General features: G+C 43.8%; 1 protein-coding gene across 8 annotated transcripts in view; it reads left to right on the top strand.

The window, feature by feature from the left end:
- LOC138738452 (rab GTPase-activating protein 1) overlaps window positions 1-20,782 on the top strand; it is a 256,049-nt gene that overhangs the window by 70,446 nt on the left and 164,821 nt on the right. For all 8 annotated transcript variants that reach the window (XM_069888749.1, XM_069888718.1, XM_069888692.1 and 5 more), the window contains 2 exons: window positions 7,098-7,208; window positions 14,153-14,219. In XM_069888749.1, coding sequence (XP_069744850.1) covers window positions 7,098-7,208; window positions 14,153-14,219 — 178 coding nt within the window. The remainder of the gene's footprint in view (window positions 1-7,097; window positions 7,209-14,152; window positions 14,220-20,782) is intronic.

The raw sequence follows: 20,782 nt of genomic DNA, 5'->3' as shown, positions 1-20,782 counted from the left end.
GACTTACGGAATCAGAACGGAGCTCCAAGGCCGAATTCTTCGCTTGTTTTCCTGGATCCATTTCACGCTGAGTCGTGGCTCTTTGTAAACAAGCAGGCTCAGATAATTTCGGAAAATATAATTTTTTAACAATCTGTTGATGTTTCCTTTTACTTTTTTTTAACAAATGTACCATTAGGTATTAATTCAACATCTCATACTATTTATAAACTTTAAAAAAAAGTTTTAACGGGCACTTAAAGACAAAACAATAAGTTAGAGTCAGGAGAGGACTGGAAGGCACGTCTGTTCCTTACGCCATCTTGCCACGCCCCCGTGTACCAAGATCTGATAGTATTCCTGCATGAGGTCCACCTTGGAGAAGATCATTGCCCCATGCAGGTTAGTTGCAAAGTCCTGGATGTGTGACATGGGGTAGTCGCCACATGGTCTCCAGCTCCCAGTTGCTTTGGGAACCATGTGCAGGGGAGAAGCCCATGGGTTGTCCAACCGCCGTATGATGCTGAGCTCCTTCAGCTTCCTGAATTCCTCCTTCGCCAGCTGGAGCTTCTCCGGAGGAAGACGTCTTGCCCTTGCATGAAGCCACGGGCCCTGAGTCAGGATGTGGTGCTGTACTCCACATCGGGACATCATCATGGTGAATTGGGGGCTGACCACTGTAGGGAACTCGGCCAGGACCCTGGCATACAGAGTCCAGGTGGAGTGATGGGAGCCTGCGTCTTTGAGGAGGAAGGTTTGAAAAGTCTTGGCGTGGACCAGTCTCCTTCCCTTGAGGTCCACTAGCAGGCTGTGGGCTCACAGGAAGTCTGCTCCGAGTGGCTGTACCACTACAGCCAGCATGAACACCCACAAGAAGAGGCTGCCTCCCAACTGCAGCTGGACCATGTGGGTACCATAGGTCCAGATCGTGCTGTTGTTGGCAGCCCTCAGCGTGAGGCCTGACTTCCTGTTCCTGGTATCCTGTCCCGACAGGGGCAGGACGCTGACCTCTGCTCCTTTGTCCACAAGGAAGCATCAAGACTGGCAGTCCTAAATGTATAGGAGGCTGTTTTGGTGGCTGGCCATCGTGGCCATTAGTGATGGCTGGCCCTGGCATTTCTCTGACATGTGCGTGGTGGCCTGCACCTATGGGCTCTTGTGCCCCAACTCTGGTGGTAGGAACACAACTAGATATCTGGATCACCTCTGGGGTGCTGCTGTTCTCTCGGTGGCTGTGCATGGGTCTGGCTGTGGGGGTTCAGTGACAAGCCCCATTGACACCGAGCACACTCTCTTCTGTTTCCACAGAACATCCGCTCATCCTGCGACTTTCCGGGGGGTCTCTGAAATCTGCGTCAGCCAGGAACAGTTGATTGTTCTCAGGCATTTGCTCCAGGAATGCCTGCTCAAACATGATGCAGGGCTTGTGTTGCCCAGGAGGGCCAGCATCTCATTTATGAGGGCGAACTGGGGCCTGTCCCCTAGCCCATCCAGGTGGAGCAGACGTACTCCTCTCTCATGCCGTGTGAGCCCAAAGGCCTCGAGCAGCAAGTCCTTGAAGGTGGTGTACGCTCTTTCTGATGGGGACTCATGGATGAAATTGGCCACCTGGTCTGCTGTGTCCTGGTCCAGGGCACTCACCATGTGGTAGTTCTGGGTGGATTCTGCTGTGATCTGCCGGATCTGGAACTGTGCCTCACCCTGGTCAAACAATACGCGTGGTTGATTCGTCCAGAGGTCAGCAGCTTGAAAGCGACTGCGTTGACTACAATTTGTTTGCTTATTGCTGGGTTTAGATGCCGTCTAAACCATCAGGGTCACCAATTGTAGCTGCGTGTAGTCAGGTTAAGCTCTGAGTTTTATTAGGGCTCAGGTCCAACTTTTATACTTGCTCTGTTCCCTTATGGAGAGCAGCCACTGACATCATAACAAAGGTGGGTTTCCCATGCATGGTACTTTCCTGCATGACAACACTCTTCTTTCCTGTGCACTGTCCCTGTCTGTTGGCTGTGCAGCAAGGCCAGCTCCATTTTGGGGTCACTAGCCTTTAAGCTGCCCTTGCCATTCACCCGCCAGTTCGCTTGTTGGCGGCAGTGCTGCTGGCCTTTGGTTGCGCTCACTGCCCAGATCGCCGGCTCAATACTTCGCTATTTGTGTTAATAACAAAGCTATAAGAAACTTTTAGCATTTATCATCAAAGTATTGAATGTTCAACAGATGCATCGTGGAAAATGTCAGAAACTTGCATTGCCAGTGAAGCTAAATCTTGATTTGTACCTGGCAAATGTTGCATAGTGCTGAAAGGGTAATTACATGTATCTTTTACAGTAAGTGACTATCAACCAGTAGCACTTGCATCCACAGTGATGAAGTGTTTTGAAAAGCTGGTGTTGAAGCATATCAGCTCCTGTCTGAGCGGTGACATAAATACATTCCCGTTCACCTATCATGGTAAACAGATGCCATTTCACTGGCTCGTCTCAAAGCCCTGGAACACCTGGACAGCAAAGATGCATAGATCAGAATGCTCTTTATTGACTACATTTTGGCATTTAACACCATCATCCCCTCAAAACTAATCAGTAAGCTCCAAAACCTGGGATTTAACACCCCACTTTGCAACTGGATCATGGATTTACTCACCGCCAGATCACAATCAGTAAGATTGATAAGAACTTCTCCACAATCTCTATCAGTACCGGAGCACCGCAGGGCTGTGCTCTTAGCCCCCTGCTCCACTTGCTTTATACCTACAAATGTGTGGCCCAGTATGACATTAGCACCTTCTACAAATTTGTTGATGATACCACGGTAGTGGGTTGTATAAAGGAAGGTGATGAGTCCGCATTCAGGATGGAGATTGAAAACTTGGCTGAATGATGCACCAATAACAACCTTGCACTCAATAGGTGCTTTTAAGCTGCCGCACCTGGGTAGCCCTCCTGGGACCCAGTGGTTTAATGGGTCAAAGGTGCTCCCAGCACCTTTCAACCTGAAGGGGGTTCGGCCCATTAAATCTCCAACCCAGCAATTTAAGGGGGATTCTGCCCCTGCATTGACGTGTCATGCACTCATCAGAATTGAGGTCCAAATGTCGAGCAGGAGGGATCTTCCGATGAAGGTAAAGGATCAGCTATGACCTTATTTCAAGGATAACTACCTGCCCGAGTGGAACATCACTCCAGAGTTCCCTCAGCCAGATGGAAATCCTTTGTGTAGTTCTTTGGCGTGTGCCATCCATGGCATTTGTAATGCCAGTGTGTCAACTATGTAAAGATTGGACATTGCAGACTGCCAGATGATTTAGAAGTTCACCTTTATTGCATTAAATAGCGAGGTGGTTGTGCAAAGTTATCATGCAGCAAGATTCAACACCGCTCAATAAGGAGCGGCGAAGGCACGTAGTGCAAATTTTGAAAACTATCAGTAAATGTACAATCATTAAGTGTAAAAACATAAGCTGATTTAACGCCTTACGTTCTTTACAAGTGCATCGATAATGTTTGAAGTCTAATAAAAAAGTTGTATCTAACACCAGTGCATTTCAGTCCTTTACCAAGAACCATTTCCTGACACTCATGCTCCATGCAGAACATTGCTAAAAAATAATACTGAATAAGATTCATACACAAAACACATCATTCGCTCCATCAACAATTTACAAAGGGTGCGTTGGGAAGCTTCTTGGAGGGTGATGTGGGGGAAGAATTGGGGGGGGGGGTATGTTGATGGGAGACTGCGGAGATCTGGGCATAAGGTCTGGAGGGGGAGGGATTTCACGCATGATAGAGGTCTGCTTCAGTATTACATCTGAAGGCTGGTCACGATCTCCTTGAAGCTGTCCATGCTCTGCCTCATCAAATTATGCTGTTTAGCTTGCAGACTCCTGTACTCCCGCAGTCTCATCTCATTGCCACACATGGTTGCGCTTCACTTCCTCATCCACAATCTCTCTCACAATGCTCTGCATTGTCTTGATAATGCACTGTTCCTGGGTAGTTCTCCTCCTCTTCCTCCTCCTCAAGAATCCTGTGACCAAATGTAGCAATGTTCAGAGCACAAGCGTCATATGCAATTAAAAAGTTGGCGAACACGTATCAAAGTATTTGAAGGACACTGGCATGGAATGCTCCTCCGGCATGTACTGCTTAAGCTTACCATTCACATCCTCGTCCACCATTGTTAGTGTCCTGGGGCAGCACAGGGTATCCGTGGGAATTTCTGCTCACAATGGTTCCTTATCTTGCTGCCATGTGCCTGGCCACTGTGGTCCTCCTCCACGGTGTCCTCCAACTCACCCCCACCAGCCTGAGGACTTAGCTTGTAGGGGGCCACGGTGGGACCTTCCAGCTGAGCATGCCTTCCTGGCATGTGGGCTATGCATGCTTGCTGTCAGCGAAATGAGGGTTACAGTTGGGCTGACACCTCAGATATTAAATTCTAGCTGATTGTAGGGCCAGCCCAAGCACCCTTTTCCACTACGTCTGTTGTGGTCGGTGACCTGCATAAATCTCTTGCACAGGTTTTTCAGTTTGTTTATTACCTGCATTTTGGACTTCTTGTAACCTGCCTCCCAGAGCCTCAGTGCAATTAGGTCCTACATACGACCTTTTTTAACGGTACAAGATAAAACTTTACGTACATCAGGATCTCCCATTATGGAGAGCAGCTCTCTGAGCAACCATACACCAGCCATTACTCAAATTAGCAGATTTTCTGATTGAGTTGCTAAGATTGCATATCAGGAAAGAAACTGCTGGTAATCTGCTATAATTAACTTTTTCCTGCACTATCTACACAAGGGAAACCAGATCATCTGCACTCTGGAGTAATAGACTGCAGGTTTAAAGGCTGGAATAAAGTCCCCCTCTTGAAGTGAGCATCCAACACAGTGCCCACTGTATCTGAAACTTTCAATACTGATGCAATTAAGTAAAAGATTTCAATCTTACTCTTCCTGGGAATCACATTATAATCCCCTTTCTTGACCTGCACTTCTACATTTGAACTTGGCGCCCATAAGCAGTCCAGTGACACAAGCACGCAAGCACCGTCATCTCCAGAATAAGTGGGTTGACCATTTTCATTTTCAAGTCGGCGGTGGATGAGACCTAGGTACATTTAACTGGGTTCTCTGACTAGCTCCGAGGTGGGGCAGGGACCCAGTTGATTTAGGAGCCTTTTCAGGTACCTTGTGAGTGGGGCACTAACTGGGCAAATTGCCCGGTTAACCCCAGTTTTCAAGGCAGCTTGAAAGTGCCTAATGTAGCCAAAACCACAGAGATGATTGTTGACTTCAGGAAAGGAAAGCCAGAGGTTTACAATCCAGTGATTATCTTTCCTGGACTGAGCACACCCATGATATTGTGAAGAAAGCACGTGGCTCACTTACTTCCTCAGGAGTTTGCGGAGGTCTGGTATGAAACCAGAAACCCTGGAAAATTTCTACAGGGGTGTGTTGCTGACTGGCTGCACCATGGTCTGGTATGGGACACCAATACCCTTGAACACAAAGCCCTCCAAAAGGTAGTGGACACAGCCCAGGACATCACAGGCAAAACCCTCCCCACTATTGAATTCATCCACAGTGAACGCTCCAATCGCCAAAGACCCTCACCACCCAGCAGATGCTCTGTTCTCACTGTGGCCATCAGGAAAGAGGTATAGGTGGCCACAAGACTCGCACCACCCCCAGGTTCAGGAACAAATGCCACCCCTCCACCATCAGATTCCTCAATGACAAACTCACTCATTTAAGGACTCTGACTTGTGCACTTTATTGATTTTCTTTTTGTTCTCTCTGAATTGCACAGTCAGTTTGTTAACATTTATTATCTGTTTACAGTTCTTTGTTTACATGTTTTACGCTGTATACAGTTTCTTTTTGCACAACCAATAATTGGTAATTCTGCTGCACTTGCAGGGGAAAGGAATCTCAGGGTTATATGTGATGTCATATATGTACTCTGACAATAAATCTGAAACCTGGTTTCTTTCCTAAGCATGGAAGTGAATTGTTGATGATTTAGTTAATCTGCCTTGGAAAGTCCATTTTATTTTGTGTAGAACAATAAATGCAGAAACAGAATACTGTTTCATTGAACAAATGAGTTGCATTGTGCTCAATCTGGTACACTCCTCGGACTCTGTGTGGATTTAAATATCACACACCAGAGTGGGTTGAGAGTAGCAGATCACAAGGCGTTGGCTATAGCTTGCTGTAGTCAGAGGCTTTTAGAACAGCTCTAAACATTTTGGTCAGAGACTATTAAAAGCTATAACTTAAAATGAATTTTTAAGAAATCCTTACTCTGTGGTGCTCCACTCCACCAGCTTTCTCTTAATATTAAAATTTGAACTGCTTGTATTTTATTTCCCTCTCTCCCCCCACACCCTCCACCGCTACCACCACTGAGGTTTTAATTTTAGAAGTTAAACAGAGATTAAGAAAGACTCATTTTTGCCGTGGATGTTGGATCTGACAGTGTTCCTGCACAAGTACATCAAGATACAGTACAACTCCAATAATCCAAAATGTTTGGGACCAGGCCTATTAAAGTACCAAGTAAAATTAAAAACAAAGCACTTAGTGATTTTGATTGTAAAGTCCAGGCAACTCTGTTCAAGCAAGTTGGCTCTATGTCCATGACATTGTTCTGAGATCCCAGAGTGGAGTTCAACAGACCTGTTGACTCCGCTTTCATTCTGAGTCCAGAGTGGGGGGGGATCTGGAGGGCAAGAGCTGGTAAGCTTCTTAACCTCACTATTTCTCATTTTCTGTTTGCGTTGTGCGTAATATCATAATAAGTCAGCATTCTGAGTTTGAGCCTGTCCATGTGGAGTTTGCATGTTCCCCTTGTGACTGCAAGGGCTTCCCCTGGGTCCTCTGCATTCCTGCCTCGTATCAAAGATGTGCTGATAGGCAGGTGGCATGAGAATGAAGGAGTCGATGTGGATGTCAGAGAACACGCTTCAGGGAAATGGGGCTGATGGGAACACTCTGAGGTGGTGCAAACTCCTCAGGTTGAGTGGCCTCCTTCAAACCAACGAAGAAATATAAAGTGCTAATTTTATATGCTTGAGTTACCGAAGTGTTTTTTAAATTTTTTTCTTGACAGTGCAGTCCCTAAAGATAAAGATAAACAATGCTTCAAACTCCGACAGGGAGTGGACAAGAAGATTGTAATATACGTTCAGCAAGTGTCCAACAAGGAGCTTATCATTGAAAGGTACCAAGCATATTTTTCATTTGAATTTTAAAAAAAATGTTTGGTTAATAGGATGGTGGAGCTGATGCTCAAAAACTTCCAGTTCATGAATGGAATAAAACATCCATGTGATTTCTTGTGAGATTTAGAACAAGTGATGTTTTAGAATTAGGGTTACCAGTAAATCCATTTTTTTCAGTTGAACAGTTGAATCTCCCACTCAGTCAGAGAAACTCATTTGTGCTCAACTGATTGAGAGTTTAGATCCATAATGATCTTGTTCGGGACTTAACCAATTTCCTTTCGGGCAAGATCTTAGTTTAGCCCAGTCAAATTAAAATTAACTTGTGCCATCCCTATTTTACATGTATTCCCTAAACCTTGTTAATTGCAACATTCTAGTTGTGTAAGACTTACCTCAAGACTGCCAGTTAGCTCCTCTGTGGTGCTCCACCCCACCAGCTTTGTCTTAATATTAAAATTTGAACTGCTTGTATTTTATTTCCCTCTCTCCCCCCACACCCTCCACCACTAGCACCACTGAGGTTTTAATTTTAGAAGTTAAACACAGATTAAGAAAGACTCATTTTTGCCATGGATGTTGGATCTGACAGTGTTCCTGCACAAGAACATCAAAATACAGTACAACTCCAATAATCCAAAATGTTTGGGACCAGGCCTATTTTGGACAAGGGCTTTTGCTGTTGCTAATCATCTGTAACAATGTTTAAAAAACAACAAGGTAAAGCTTTTTAAGCATTAAAATAATGTTTAATTCTCACAAAAAAATGCTTACCGATCATCAACACTTCTCCACTGAGGCCCTGCTGTGCCAGGAGCCCGAAGGTCCTGCTCCTACCCGAGAGCCTAAGATCCGCTGCTGCTGCCACCGGGAACCTGACATCCCTGGTCAAAAAAAATTTGGATACATGAGGATTTCTGATTTGTTTCGGATATCCTCGTTTATCTGAAATTAAAAATTTTTTTTGGGTGACTGAGTATTTCGGAGAATCCTATTTCAGATAATTGGAGTTGTACTGTATAACATGAAACCGTCAGTAATATTGGTAATGAGACCATAAATATAGAATCTGCATTACGGGTATCAGTGGAAAGATCAGAAGAAAGGTTTCAGGGAAACAATTATTACAAAAGGAAATGGTATTTCCACAAAGTGGAACCACGTCACTTTGAAAATAATTAAACTGGGGGGGGGGGGGGGTGGGGGGGGTATGGCTAGTGTTAGGAAATTAGATCGAGAGGAAAAAGTAGAAAGCTTGGGGTTATTTTATGTAACATGGAAATTTTATTGCATGTTTACAATATACAACTTTGAAAGTTTTATTTAATTGCTTGTTTTAATAAATGTATTTTTGCTAACACTAGAATAAAGTTGATATTACTGGAATAAAATTCGAGGGGTCAGTGTAATACAAAGGGAGAATAATGGAATTTTTGCCGACTAGTTTTAGATATCATTTACCTCCCAATCGTCCTGATGACAATTTGCAGGGACATCATGACCTTCAGCATAACTGGCCACACATCCTTGCGTTGATCCAAGACCCCCACTGTGTCCCTTCATCAACTTATTTTCCAGTTGTATGTAGGAAGCGTGGCCTCCCTGCCTGTCTAGAATGGTGTATTGCGGGTGATCATGTCCTCCCCGTCTGAAATTTATACAGAACTCATGTCACCTATCAGTCAAGGTTGGATTCTGGCCACTAATTATTCATTGGCTAATTTAAATCATCTCGATTCATTATTGGGCTAGCAGCAGAGACTAGTCCTATATTTAGCATCAGCACAGAGCACATTCGCTCTCTCTGCCTCATGCTCCAAGCCCCATACGCCGCTCCATGTCAGATTGCTACTGCAGAGGTTGCTGGAAAGGTCACGGGTAAGACATGCATTACACTGAAGCTGAGACATAGTATTGTGATAGATCAATACTTGCAGTAGAGCTGCACCCTCATTGATCAAGGGACGAGGAGCGTGTATAAGAGTCCCTGTTTATCGTGTGTGAGCAGGGTCAAATATAGGTTTACCATTGTCGGAGGTGATTTCCGAGGTAAATGTCTATCTTATTGCTTATGTGAATTAGTAATTGTGTACCGTTTAATATTCTCCCCTGTGTTTGTTTCCCATAAAGGAAAAGGTGTGCCCACACTGATAAGGTTGTATTATAGACCGCCCAATAGTCAGAATTAGAGGAGCAAATCTGTTACAGATTGATGTAAGAAAAAGATTGCTGTGATAGTGGGAGATTTTAACTTTCCAAATATTGACTGGGACTCCCATATTGTGAAAGGGTGGATGGCCTGGAGTTTGTCATACGTGTTCTGGAAAGTTTTCTAAATCAATATATAGAGGTACCAACAAGAGAGGATGCAGTACTTGATCTCCTTTTAGGGACCAAGATAGTTCAGATGTATGTGTAGACCACTGGTACTCAAACTTTTTCTTTTCACTCACATACCACTTTAAGTATTCCCTATGGCATGGGTGCTCTGTGATTAGTAAGGAATTGCTTAAGTTGGTATGTGGGTGGAAAAAAAAAGTTTGCAAACCACTGTTTTAATCGTACCTAATTGACTCGTTAAGTGCTTGGTTTCATAACTCCAAGGGAAATGGCCCAATGACAATTTTTCTCAGCAAAATATTTCAGTAACAATTGGATCTAGAGCAGTGATTCTCAACCTTCTCTTCCCACTCACATACGATCTTAAGTAATCCCTTGCTAATCACAGAGCAATTATGGCATAGGGATTACTTAAAGTGGTATGTGAGGGGAAAGAAAAAGGTTGAGAACCACTGGGGTAGACGAACATTTTGGGTCCAGTGACCATAATGTCATTAGCTTCAAGTTAACTATGGAAAAGGGTTAGTCTGGTTCTCAATTAGAGGAAGGCAAATTTTGTGGAAATGAGAAAGGATCTTGAGGAGTGGATTGAGTTATGTTGTTTTCTGGCAAGGGTGTGTTAAGTACCGTAAATATTTGTGTATAATGCAAAAAAAAAAATTCCTCCTTTTTCCCCTCAAAAATGGGAGGTCGCATTATTCACAAGCATAAAATTAAATTATTTTTTTTCTGCAGGCAGGCGGGCGGGCGAGCGCCAGTTGGCAGCGCAATGGGCAGCCGGCCGGGCGAGCGCCAGTTGGCAGCGTGACTCGGGCGGGGGAGGGGAGTCATATTATACACGGGAGTAAAAGTTTTTCCCCTCAAAAATGGGGTGGGGGGGTCGCATTATACACGAATATTTACAGTAAGTGGGTGGCCTTCAAAGGTGAAATTTTGAGAGTTCTAAATTTGCATGTTCCTGTTAGGATTAAAGGCAAAGTTAACAGACATAGGGAACCCTGGTTTTCAAGGGATATTGGGGATCTAATTAAGAAGAAGAGGGAGGTGTATAGCAAGTGTAGGCAACAAGGAGCTATTGAGATACTTGAAGGGTACAGAAAATGCAAGAAAATACTCAAGAACAAGATCAGGATGACATGAGGTTGCTCTGGCAGATAATGTGAAGGTAAACCCGAAGGGTTTCTACAGGTATATTAAGAGTGAAAGGATTGTGAAGGGACAAAATTGGTCCCTTAGAGGATCAGAGTGGTCAATTATGTGTGGAGCCTCATATAATGGGGGAAGATCTTAAACAGTTTTTTGGCATTAGTATTTACTCAGGAAATTGACATAGTGCATAAGAAAGGAAAGAGAATGTATGGAGATTAAAGAGTAGGAGGTGCTTGCTGCCTTACAGCAAATAAAGGTAGATAAATCCTCCATCCCCTCAGACCTTGAGGGAGACTAGTGTAGAAATTCCAAGGGCCCTGGCAGATAGATTCAAAATGTCCTTAGCCACAGGTGAGGTGCCAGAGGTTTGGAAGGTAGCTTATGTTTAAAGAACGCTCCAAAAATAAACCAAGTAATTATAGGCCAGTGAGCCTGACATCAGTAGTGGGTAAATTATTGGAAGGTGTTCTGAGAGATGGAATATATAGGTATTTGGACAGCCGTGGGCTGATTAAGGACAGACAGCATGGCTTTGTGCATGGTAGGTCGAGTTTAATGAATCTTGTGGAGTTTTTCGAAGAGGTAGATGAAGGAAAGGCTGTGGATGTTGTCAACATGGACTTTAGTAAAGACTGTGACGAGGTCTTACATTGGAGATTAGTTCAGAAGATTCAGACACTAAATATTAATGGAGTGGTTGTAAACTTGATTTGAAATTGACTGTTTGGGAGAAGGCAGAGAGTGGTACTGATGGCTGCCTGGAGGCCTGTGATTAGTGGTGTGCCTCAGGGATCTGTGTTGAGACCATTGTTGTTTGTTGTCTATATCAATGAGCCAAAAAATGGCATGTGGAGTTTAATGCAGACAAGTGTGAGGTGATCCATTTTGGAAGGGAAAACCAAGGTAAGGCACACACAGTAAATAGTAGGGCACTGAGGAATGCAGAGAAGCAAAGAGATCTGGGAATACAGAAACATTGTTCCTTGAAGATAATGGTGCAGCTGGACAGGGCTGTAAAGGAAGCTTTTGGCATCTTACCTTTTATAAATCAAAGTATTGAGAATAGGAGTTGGGGAAATATGTTGAATTGTTTAAGACATTGAGGCCAAATTTGAAATATTGTGCGCAGTTTGGGTCGCCTAACTACAGGAAAGACATCAGGAAGATTGAAAGAATGCAGGGAAGATTTACTAGGATGCTGCTGGGTCTTCAGGAGTTGAGCTACAGGGAAAGATTAAACAGGTTAGGACTTTATTCCTCCAATTTCTTTCTCTTTCAAAGGGAAGCGAGCACCCTAGGTAGTCTGTTTGACCAACAGATGATTGACAATGCCTGGCGGGTACCACCTGAATGGGGTCGATGATGGCACCACACTGGTGGTGACTGCGGTCCGCGTCAGGCTCCTCCGAGAATGGGGCCGACATAGCCGGCCGCAGTGGCACATTGTTGGTGTTGGGACTCAGATGGGGGCATGCATGAGCACCACCTCCCAGCGAGCACAATGGTGACTGGTGCCTTGGTGGGCTATTTAGTCACTGCTACACACCCCTACCATAGAGGGGTGAACTTGCCCCTCATGGGACTGGCAATTTGGAGGGATTGGAGTACACGGAGCAGAGAACTTCAGCTCGGGTTTTCAGGGCTGAGGAGAAGCTCGGCAACACTACCCTGCTGGTGTTTCATGTGTGCCCTCTGCAGAGAATATTGTGTGAGGGAAACCGTGTAGATGTGAAGATTCCTATGTGCCGCCCTCTCTGACCGGGACCACTCCCTTCTGGGGTTCCCCCTCCGGAGTGGCCCCTGACTAATCTATCTTTTTAGCTCTCCAATCCCATCACCCCTCCAAAAAAAAACCACAGGACAACAACTACCTCATTGCCACATTCAACTGCTATACCTCTTCTTGATGCAAAACACTCATCAACACAGACTGCTCCAATCTCATCACTGATATTGGCCAGCGCCAACAAGGAACAGTTGTCACTTATTATGCATCACCACTGGACTTTACAACTTAACAGGGCCACAGCCTTGGTTATGGACCTCTTACTTTTTAAAATAGCAACCTAAGCTGTGGTATCTACTCTAATAATGTCTTTAGTAAGCATATTCAGTGAATTCAAAGTTACAATGTATAAGCCGTATCGAATTCAAAGTTACAATGTATAAGTCGTATCGAATTCAAAGTTACAATGTACAAGTCATATCGAATTCAAAGTTACAATGTATAAGTCGTATCGAATTCAAAGTTACAATGTATAAGTAGAATGTTGTTGATCAAACAATAGTAAGAAACGTATATATTCTGTTTCACAAACAATGACAGCATCACCCCTGGAACTTGCATTTACAGTAAAATACCTCGTGACATAGGGGCTTTGGGAGCTTTTATTTGAAAACATCAAATTGGCTAACTTTTAGTCCTGACTCCTCCTGGCTATTATTATTGGGATCCAACACAGGCACCTGTGTAAAGAAATAGCATCCTGGTATCAAACGATAGCCCAGAAAAACAAGTCATTCCAGGTACACCCTGGATATATGCCTGCCGGCCTGCCCCTTACCTCACTATGGGATAGCATGGCAACAGCCCCAAACACTGCTGCATGCCAGGTTGCTACTGTGGACGTCACTGGAAGGGTCGACGGTAAGGTGTGTATTACACTGAAGCTGAGCCATAGTATTGCGATAGATCAATACTTGCAGTAGAGCCACACCCCCATTGATCAGGGAACTGGGAGCATGTATAAGAGTCTATATTTATAGTGGGGTCGAATATAAGTTTACCATTGTCAGAGCCTAACTGATGTCCGAGGTGAATGAATGTATCATCACTTACATGAATGAGTAATTGTGCACTGTTTAATGTTCTCCCCTGTTTGTTTTCTACGTGTTAGTAAAAGTTGAATGTGATTATAACATTTGTTTCCAGACTCGTTCTGACACTCTTTTTCTGTGCTGTGCAATGAGCCTGCTTTTTATTCCTGAAGATGTCTTCATTTTGTGAAAATATCATTTCCTTTTTTAATAATAGTTTCTCTTAAAATCTTTCATCTGATCTTCCCACTGGTACCTCTAATACAGATCCCATATTTATGGTCTCGTTTCCAATGTCACCTTCTGTAACTGTTTCATGTTAACCTTTTGGATACTTGTTTACTGCCAAGATCTTGGTTCCATTTGTTATTGCTTTTAACATCTCAATTTTGACCACATTTTCTAATTATTAGTATTAAATGTCCTGATTCTGTTTTCTTTAATTTCTCATTACTGAAGGGTTGTTCAAAAATATACTCATTTTTAAAATATATTTAATGAGAGAAATGCTTTTGTTAATGTAACATTCTATTGGAAAATACAGTATTTCAATGGAAATGAATATTAGTAAACAGGAACTAATGTCTTGAAAGTATCCACAACTTTATTAATACTTCTGGATGTGTTCTTTCCTTAGGTGTTTTGGCCTTCTTCTAAGCCCTGGCAAAGATGTCCGGAACAGTGACATGCATCTTTTGGATTTGGTAAGGGTGTGGTCAAGACTTGCTCAATGAGCAGTCCCTAAACTATAATTGCAAGTCCAGTCTAGTCCAAATGTGTTGGGGTGAAATTGTGCAAATCGAAATCTTTGACCAAAAGAGCAAAATAAAGCTGACACTAGTAGTTTCACAAGGATCACACATTTAAGGCGAAGTGTTTTATGTACAATGTGTTAATTTTATAGTGTACAGGTACTCGTGTACAGGTACTCCCCTTTTTGCGAACATATAAAATTTATGCTGTTTATATTGTATTTGACAAACTATAACAGGGATACAGGGCATATCAGAGCCAAAATATGTGTTCTTTGTTAGTTGGCTTCCCGGGGCCCATAGGCTGGGCACAGCCATCTCAATTCCTGTGCGCGAGTCTTCGGTTGGTGCATGCACAGTGGGTTCATGTATTGGAGTTCGGTTGGTGTGTGCGCAAGAGTTAAGCGCCCAAATGATACTAAATTCATGCCCTTAACTCTCGCACACACGCCAAGCGAACTCCCAATATGTGAACCCACCGCACATGCACCAACTGAAGATTCGCACAGGAATCAAGATGGCCACACCCAGCTTATGGACCCCGGGACGCCGACTAACAAAGTAAGTGTGTGCATTTTGACTCTGACATGCCCTGTATCCCTGTTATAGTTTGTCAATATTAAAAAGTTTGCTTTAAGACTTGACTCCTTCATGCGCATGGGAAAAAATTCTGACTTGCATCCATTTTGAGATACGACCGATCCTTCGGTTCCAATTATGATCAAAAGTTCGGGTGTACCTGTATAACAAAAGGATAATAACAAGAATATCTGTTCTTGCGATGCTGCTTGAAGGGAAAATATTGGACACTAGGGCAATAACTCCTAAGCCTTTAAGACAATGCCTTGACTTCAAAGAGAGAGATTTGTATGCTCTTGTGTAAAGAGGAATATGAAGTTATTTAGGCAGTCCGAGTCAAATGATAATCTATTCTACTGACTGAGAGCAAATGATCGGTGGTAGTCTGTCATTTTAAATACTTAACTAGTCATTGTGGAAAGATACTTTGGTTTCCATCAGAAAACAACAGCTGACGATCACTATCTCATTATGAACAATGAATGATGGGCAACAGATTTTCCCTGCCCAAGGCCAGCCATGCCTCCCCATGCCTCTTTGCTGGTTTAGATAAACATAAAAAGATTAATTTGAACTTGGATAGTAGGTGGAAATAGCAATTTTTATGCATTGAACTTTCTCAATTGCAGTCTTTGATTTAAATCAAGAAAGAAATTCTTTGACATAATTTATGATTTTAAATAATAGCATTTCAATTTTTGTGTGGTACTGCTCAATCAGGTGCTTGTGGGCAAGTGAAAAAAAATAAAGTAAACAAAACAAAAAAAAGGAAAAATGATACAGGATTCTTGAGAAAGTAGGTTATGAATGTAGCAGTTTTATTTATTAGTTTTAATTAAGTTGTATATATGATGTAAAGCTGAGGCCCCAGCACTAGTTCCTGTGCCACAGCCCTTGACGCATCTTGTCAACTCGAGAAAGACCTTTTATGTTTCAGGTTAGCCAGGCAATCTTTCCTCACCTATATGTTGCCACCTTGACTGTGATTTTGGTTTTATCCATGGCACACTTTGAGGTGGTACCTTATCAGACATCTTCTAGTACCCTCGCTCCATTTTATCCAGTTTATTTTACTCAAAAAGTGGCAATAATTTGGTTAAATGCTCTTTCTCTTTTCCGAAAGCCAGTTGTTATTGCCAACTTGTAGCAGGCGCACAGCGCGGTATTGCGAACTACCACCGTCAATTCACAGACTTACCTACTTACCTGACACATTGCGGGCTGGCAGTGCTGGGCGCCAAAGTATAGCAATCAGATGAAGCCCCTGCCTAAAGGTGCAGGGCGCTAATGGCTCGTAGCTTTAACCTGCTGGTCCACAGGACCAGCACCTGTTCACTAACGAGTTCATTAACAGGCAGGGAATAAGAGGTCTGTGTATGTCTGCAATAAACCAGTCTTGAGTTGACTACCTTTGTGAGTGTTTGCCTTTATTTAGTAGCATCTACCGTAGTATCTGCTACAAATTGGTGACCCTGACGTGATGATTCAACGAATTTGAATCGTTATGGAAAAGGAGGACATTTCAACAGCAACAACTGCCGGTGCCGCCATGACAGTTAATGCAGTTGGGCTTCATTTACCTCCTTTCTGGACACATCAGCCTCGAATTTGGCTTCTTCAAGCTGAAACCCAGTTTCGTCTTCTGGGTATTAGCGGCGGAAGACACAAGATTTTGGCATGTCGTGAGTACATTCGACGCGGCCACTGCATCGCGAGTAAGCGAATTTATTGCTCATCCTCCGCCAGAAGACCAGTACACCAGGTTCCACCAGTTTCTTCTTGACACATTGGAACTTACTAGGCATGAGCGTGGCATGTGTCTTTTAAACATGGAAGGCCTAGGTGACAAGAATCCATCAGACCTGATGAATGAGATGCTGGCGTTGTCAGATGGTCATTCCCATTGTCTGCTTTTCGAAACCTTATTTCTGACAAAACTTCCAGCTCACATTACCATACCCATTGGTAACATGGATTTCCACCATTCCCATGATGTAGCTCGAGAGGCTGACAGGCTCTATCGTACTCCTACACAAGAGTCTGCCCGAATACATCCAGGTTTTGCAGCAGAAGCATCTCCCGCATCCTACCAGCCTCCTGTATCTACAGTCCAATCCAAGAAAGAGGAATGTGCTAATGTACATTGAGAGTGGTGTTTTTACCATCGCCACTGGGGATAAAATGTCCATAAGTGCATCCAGTCATGTACCTACTACAAAAAGAAATTTGGAAACGAGAGAGTCAGCAGATAGCATACATACAGGCCTATTGTATCTTCAGGACGATGCGGGTAAGCGCAAATTTCTTGTAGATACAGGTGCTGAACTTAGTTTGTTCCCGCTGACCTATTTTGAAAGGACGCATAAAAAACGCCACTTGACCCTGTGAGCGGCGAATGGAGCTGCCTTTCCAAGTTTCGGCACTAGACGAGTCGCAATCGGAATAGGTGGAACCACGTTCCATTGGAATTGTGTCCTTGCTTCTGTCGTTCAACCCATTTTGGGTGCGGATTTTTTACATTCCTACGATTTTTTGGTAGATGTAAAAAGCAGAAAATTAGTTTATGCCACCACCTTTCAGACATATCCATTGGCGTGCATCAAGGGGAGAGTTTCACAGCTTGGAGTACATACATTACACAAAGACGCATATACTGCTCTACGCAATGAATTTCCCTATATTCTCACCCCTAACTTCAATGCCTCAAGAACGACCCATGATGTGTCTTATTACATAGACACATCAGGCCCACCAGTCCATGCCAGGGCTTGTCGTCTGGCGCCTGATAAATTGCGGCAAGCAAAGGCAGAATTTAAAGCAATGGAAGAATTGGGTATCATCTGACACTGAAACAGCCCTTGGGCCTCACCTTTGCATATGGTACCCAAGAAGACAGGCGGATGGAGACCCTAAGGCGACTACTGTAGGCTTAATGATGTCACTACACCTGACAGATACCCAATTCCACAGATACAGGATTTCACTGCCCATCTGCATCATTGCCGCCTATTTTCAAAGATTGATTTGGTTAAGGGATATCATCAGATACCGACTGTCTTTTTTAATTCCTTAGAATGCCATTTGGCTTAAAGAATGCTGCGCAAACTTTTCACTGGCTTATGGACGCTCAAGGCAGAGATTTAGACTTTGCATTTATTTACTTGGATGACATCCTTGTAGCAAGTAAAAATGAACAAGATCACTGCCTGCATTTGCGCCACCTTTTCCAATGGCTCCAAGACTTTGGTCTGACAATTAACCTTGACAAATGTCAATCTGACAAGTCAACCATAGAATTCTTTGAGCATAAAATTATAGCACACGGCATATCTCAGTTATCAGGCAAGGTAGATGACATCCGTACATTTTCCATTCTACAGAAATTTTTGGAAATGATAAATTTTATCACAGATTTATTCCCAGGATTGCTGACATCCTGCGATCCCTGTTTGACATAATCTCTGCTCCAAACAAAAACATTACCTGGACCGCAGAGGCAGAGGCCGCATTTATGTCCACTAAAGAGGCATTAGCCAAAGCAGCAATGCTTGCGCATCCAAATCCTGAAGCTGCTTTGACACTTAGCACAGATGCCTCGGGAACCGCTGTCGGTGCAGTTCTGGAACAATATGTTAATGGCCATTATCAGCTCCTTGCCCTGCTTTAGTTGTCATCTAAGACCAGCGGAAATGAAGTATAGCGCCTTTGATCGAGAACTATTAGCACTTTATCTGGCTAAAGGCACTTTCATTATATCTTGGAAGGTCGATATTTCACCATATTCACAGACCATAAACCGCTCGTTTTTGCCTTTAGCAAAGTCACAGATCCTTGGTCGGCAAGACAACAACGACATTTGTCCTACATTTCGGAGTTTACTACAGACATATGTCATATTTCGGGAAAGGACAATCTGGTCACAGATGTGCTCTCTAGATCAAGTGTGTGCCATATTCAAGGTGGAGTCAACATTGCTGATCTGGCTGCAGCACAATCCATGGATCCAGATATACAGGCATACAGTACAGCTATTACTGGACTCGACATTCAACAGGTGACACCACAACAAGGTAGTCCAGAACTCCTTTGTGATGTATCGTTGGGCTATCCTCAACCATTGGTCCCATTATCTTGGAGACAGTGTCTTTTTGATGACATTCACAATCTATCACACCCATCCATCAGGACTTCAGTCAAAATAATGTCAAACAAGTACATGTGGCATGGGCTGAAAAGAGACGTCGCGCAATGGGCACGAATGTGTATATCCTGCCAATCTGTGAAAATTCAACACCACACCAAGGCACCCCTGCAGCCTTTCCTGACAATACGCAAAAGAATTGAGCATATGCACTTGGATCTGGTTGGACCATTACCAGTATCACAGGACATGAGGTATGTTCTCATGGTAGTAGACTGCTTCACAGGCTGGCCAGAGGCCATTCCATTACCAGTCAGTGATACTGAGGCATGTGCTAGACTAGAGCATTCATCTTAAATTGGATTGCTAGATTTGGAGTGCCTACATACATAACTTCAGTTCACTTCGGCATTATGGGATTCCTTGGCTCGTTTTTGTGGTACACAGTTGCACCACACTACAGCGTACTATCCGCAGTCCAATGGCCTGGTGGAACGTTTCCATTGACAACTTAAATCTTCACTGAAGGCCCGACTCTCTGGCCCCAACTGGGTCGATGAACTACCTTGGGTTCTACTAGGAGTACGAACAGCTCCAAAAGAAGATCTGTCTGCATCGTCTGCAGAATTGATGAATGGTACGGCCCTAATGGTTCCAGGAGATATTCACTTCACAAGCAATTCAGACATGGACATCCTGCAACAACTCCGCAAGGGTATTGCAAACAGCAAACCATCCTCTACCAACTGGCATAGCAAACCTAGGCAACAAGTGCCCCAATCACTATTAAACACTGAATTTGTATTCATATGAAGACAGGTTCCAGGGGCACCATTACTAAAACCATATGAAGGACCATTTTGTGTGATTAAGAGAGATGGAGTGGTATGTACATTAGACATCGGAGTGCATCCGCAGCTATTCAGTGTGGACAGACTTAAACCCGCCCATACATACCCTACTTCACTAGTTCAATGCCCTCAACCCAGGCGACGTGGACGTCCACCTAAGTCAAGCGTATCTGGCATCTTAAGTTACAGTGACAATTCTGGGGGAGGGGGCTGATGTAGCGAGCACACAGCACGGTACTGCAAACCGCCACTGTCAGTTCACAGACTTCCTGACACATCGCGGGCTGGCGGTGCTGGGCGCCAAAGTACAGTGAGTGGATCAGATGAAGCCGCTGCCTAAAGGCGCGGGGCATTAATGGCTCATAGCTTTAACCTGCTGATCCTATGGACCAGCAGCTGTTCACTAACGAGCTCATTAACAGGCAGGGAATAAAAGGTCTGCGTATGTCTGCAATAAACCAGTCTTGAGTTGACTATCTTTGTGTGTGTTTGCCTTTATTTAGTAGCATCTACCATAGTAGCTGCTACAAACTCTTAATTTCCCTTGGCAATTGTGTGGGTTACAGTGTCAGCCATGAGCATTACCATCACTCCAAAACTCCCACTGTCAATATCCTGAGGGCTCTGACTGGAGACTGAAGTAGAGTAGAACTAGAGTATACACCATGTAATTTCAGAAGCAGGTCAGAGACAAGGAATCCTTCAGCCATAAACACAACTTCCCAAAACCTGTCCCATTTGCAAAGCTCATCAGAAGTGTGATGGAGCACCCTCCATTTGTCTGGATGGGTGTAGCTTCCCACGGCACTCAAGAGGCAGGACAGCATACAGCACATATGAGTCTACTTAATAGAGACTCCATCCACTACTGTTGTCCAGTAGCAACAGTTTGTACGACCTATAGGATGCACTGCATCAAATCACCAAGATGCCTAAGACAGTAC

Source organism: Narcine bancroftii, chromosome 1 (assembly GCF_036971445.1).
Source record: "Narcine bancroftii isolate sNarBan1 chromosome 1, sNarBan1.hap1, whole genome shotgun sequence".
Taxonomy (NCBI): Eukaryota; Metazoa; Chordata; class Chondrichthyes; order Torpediniformes; family Narcinidae; genus Narcine; species Narcine bancroftii.
This window is presented reverse-complemented; position numbering and strand designations above follow the sequence as displayed.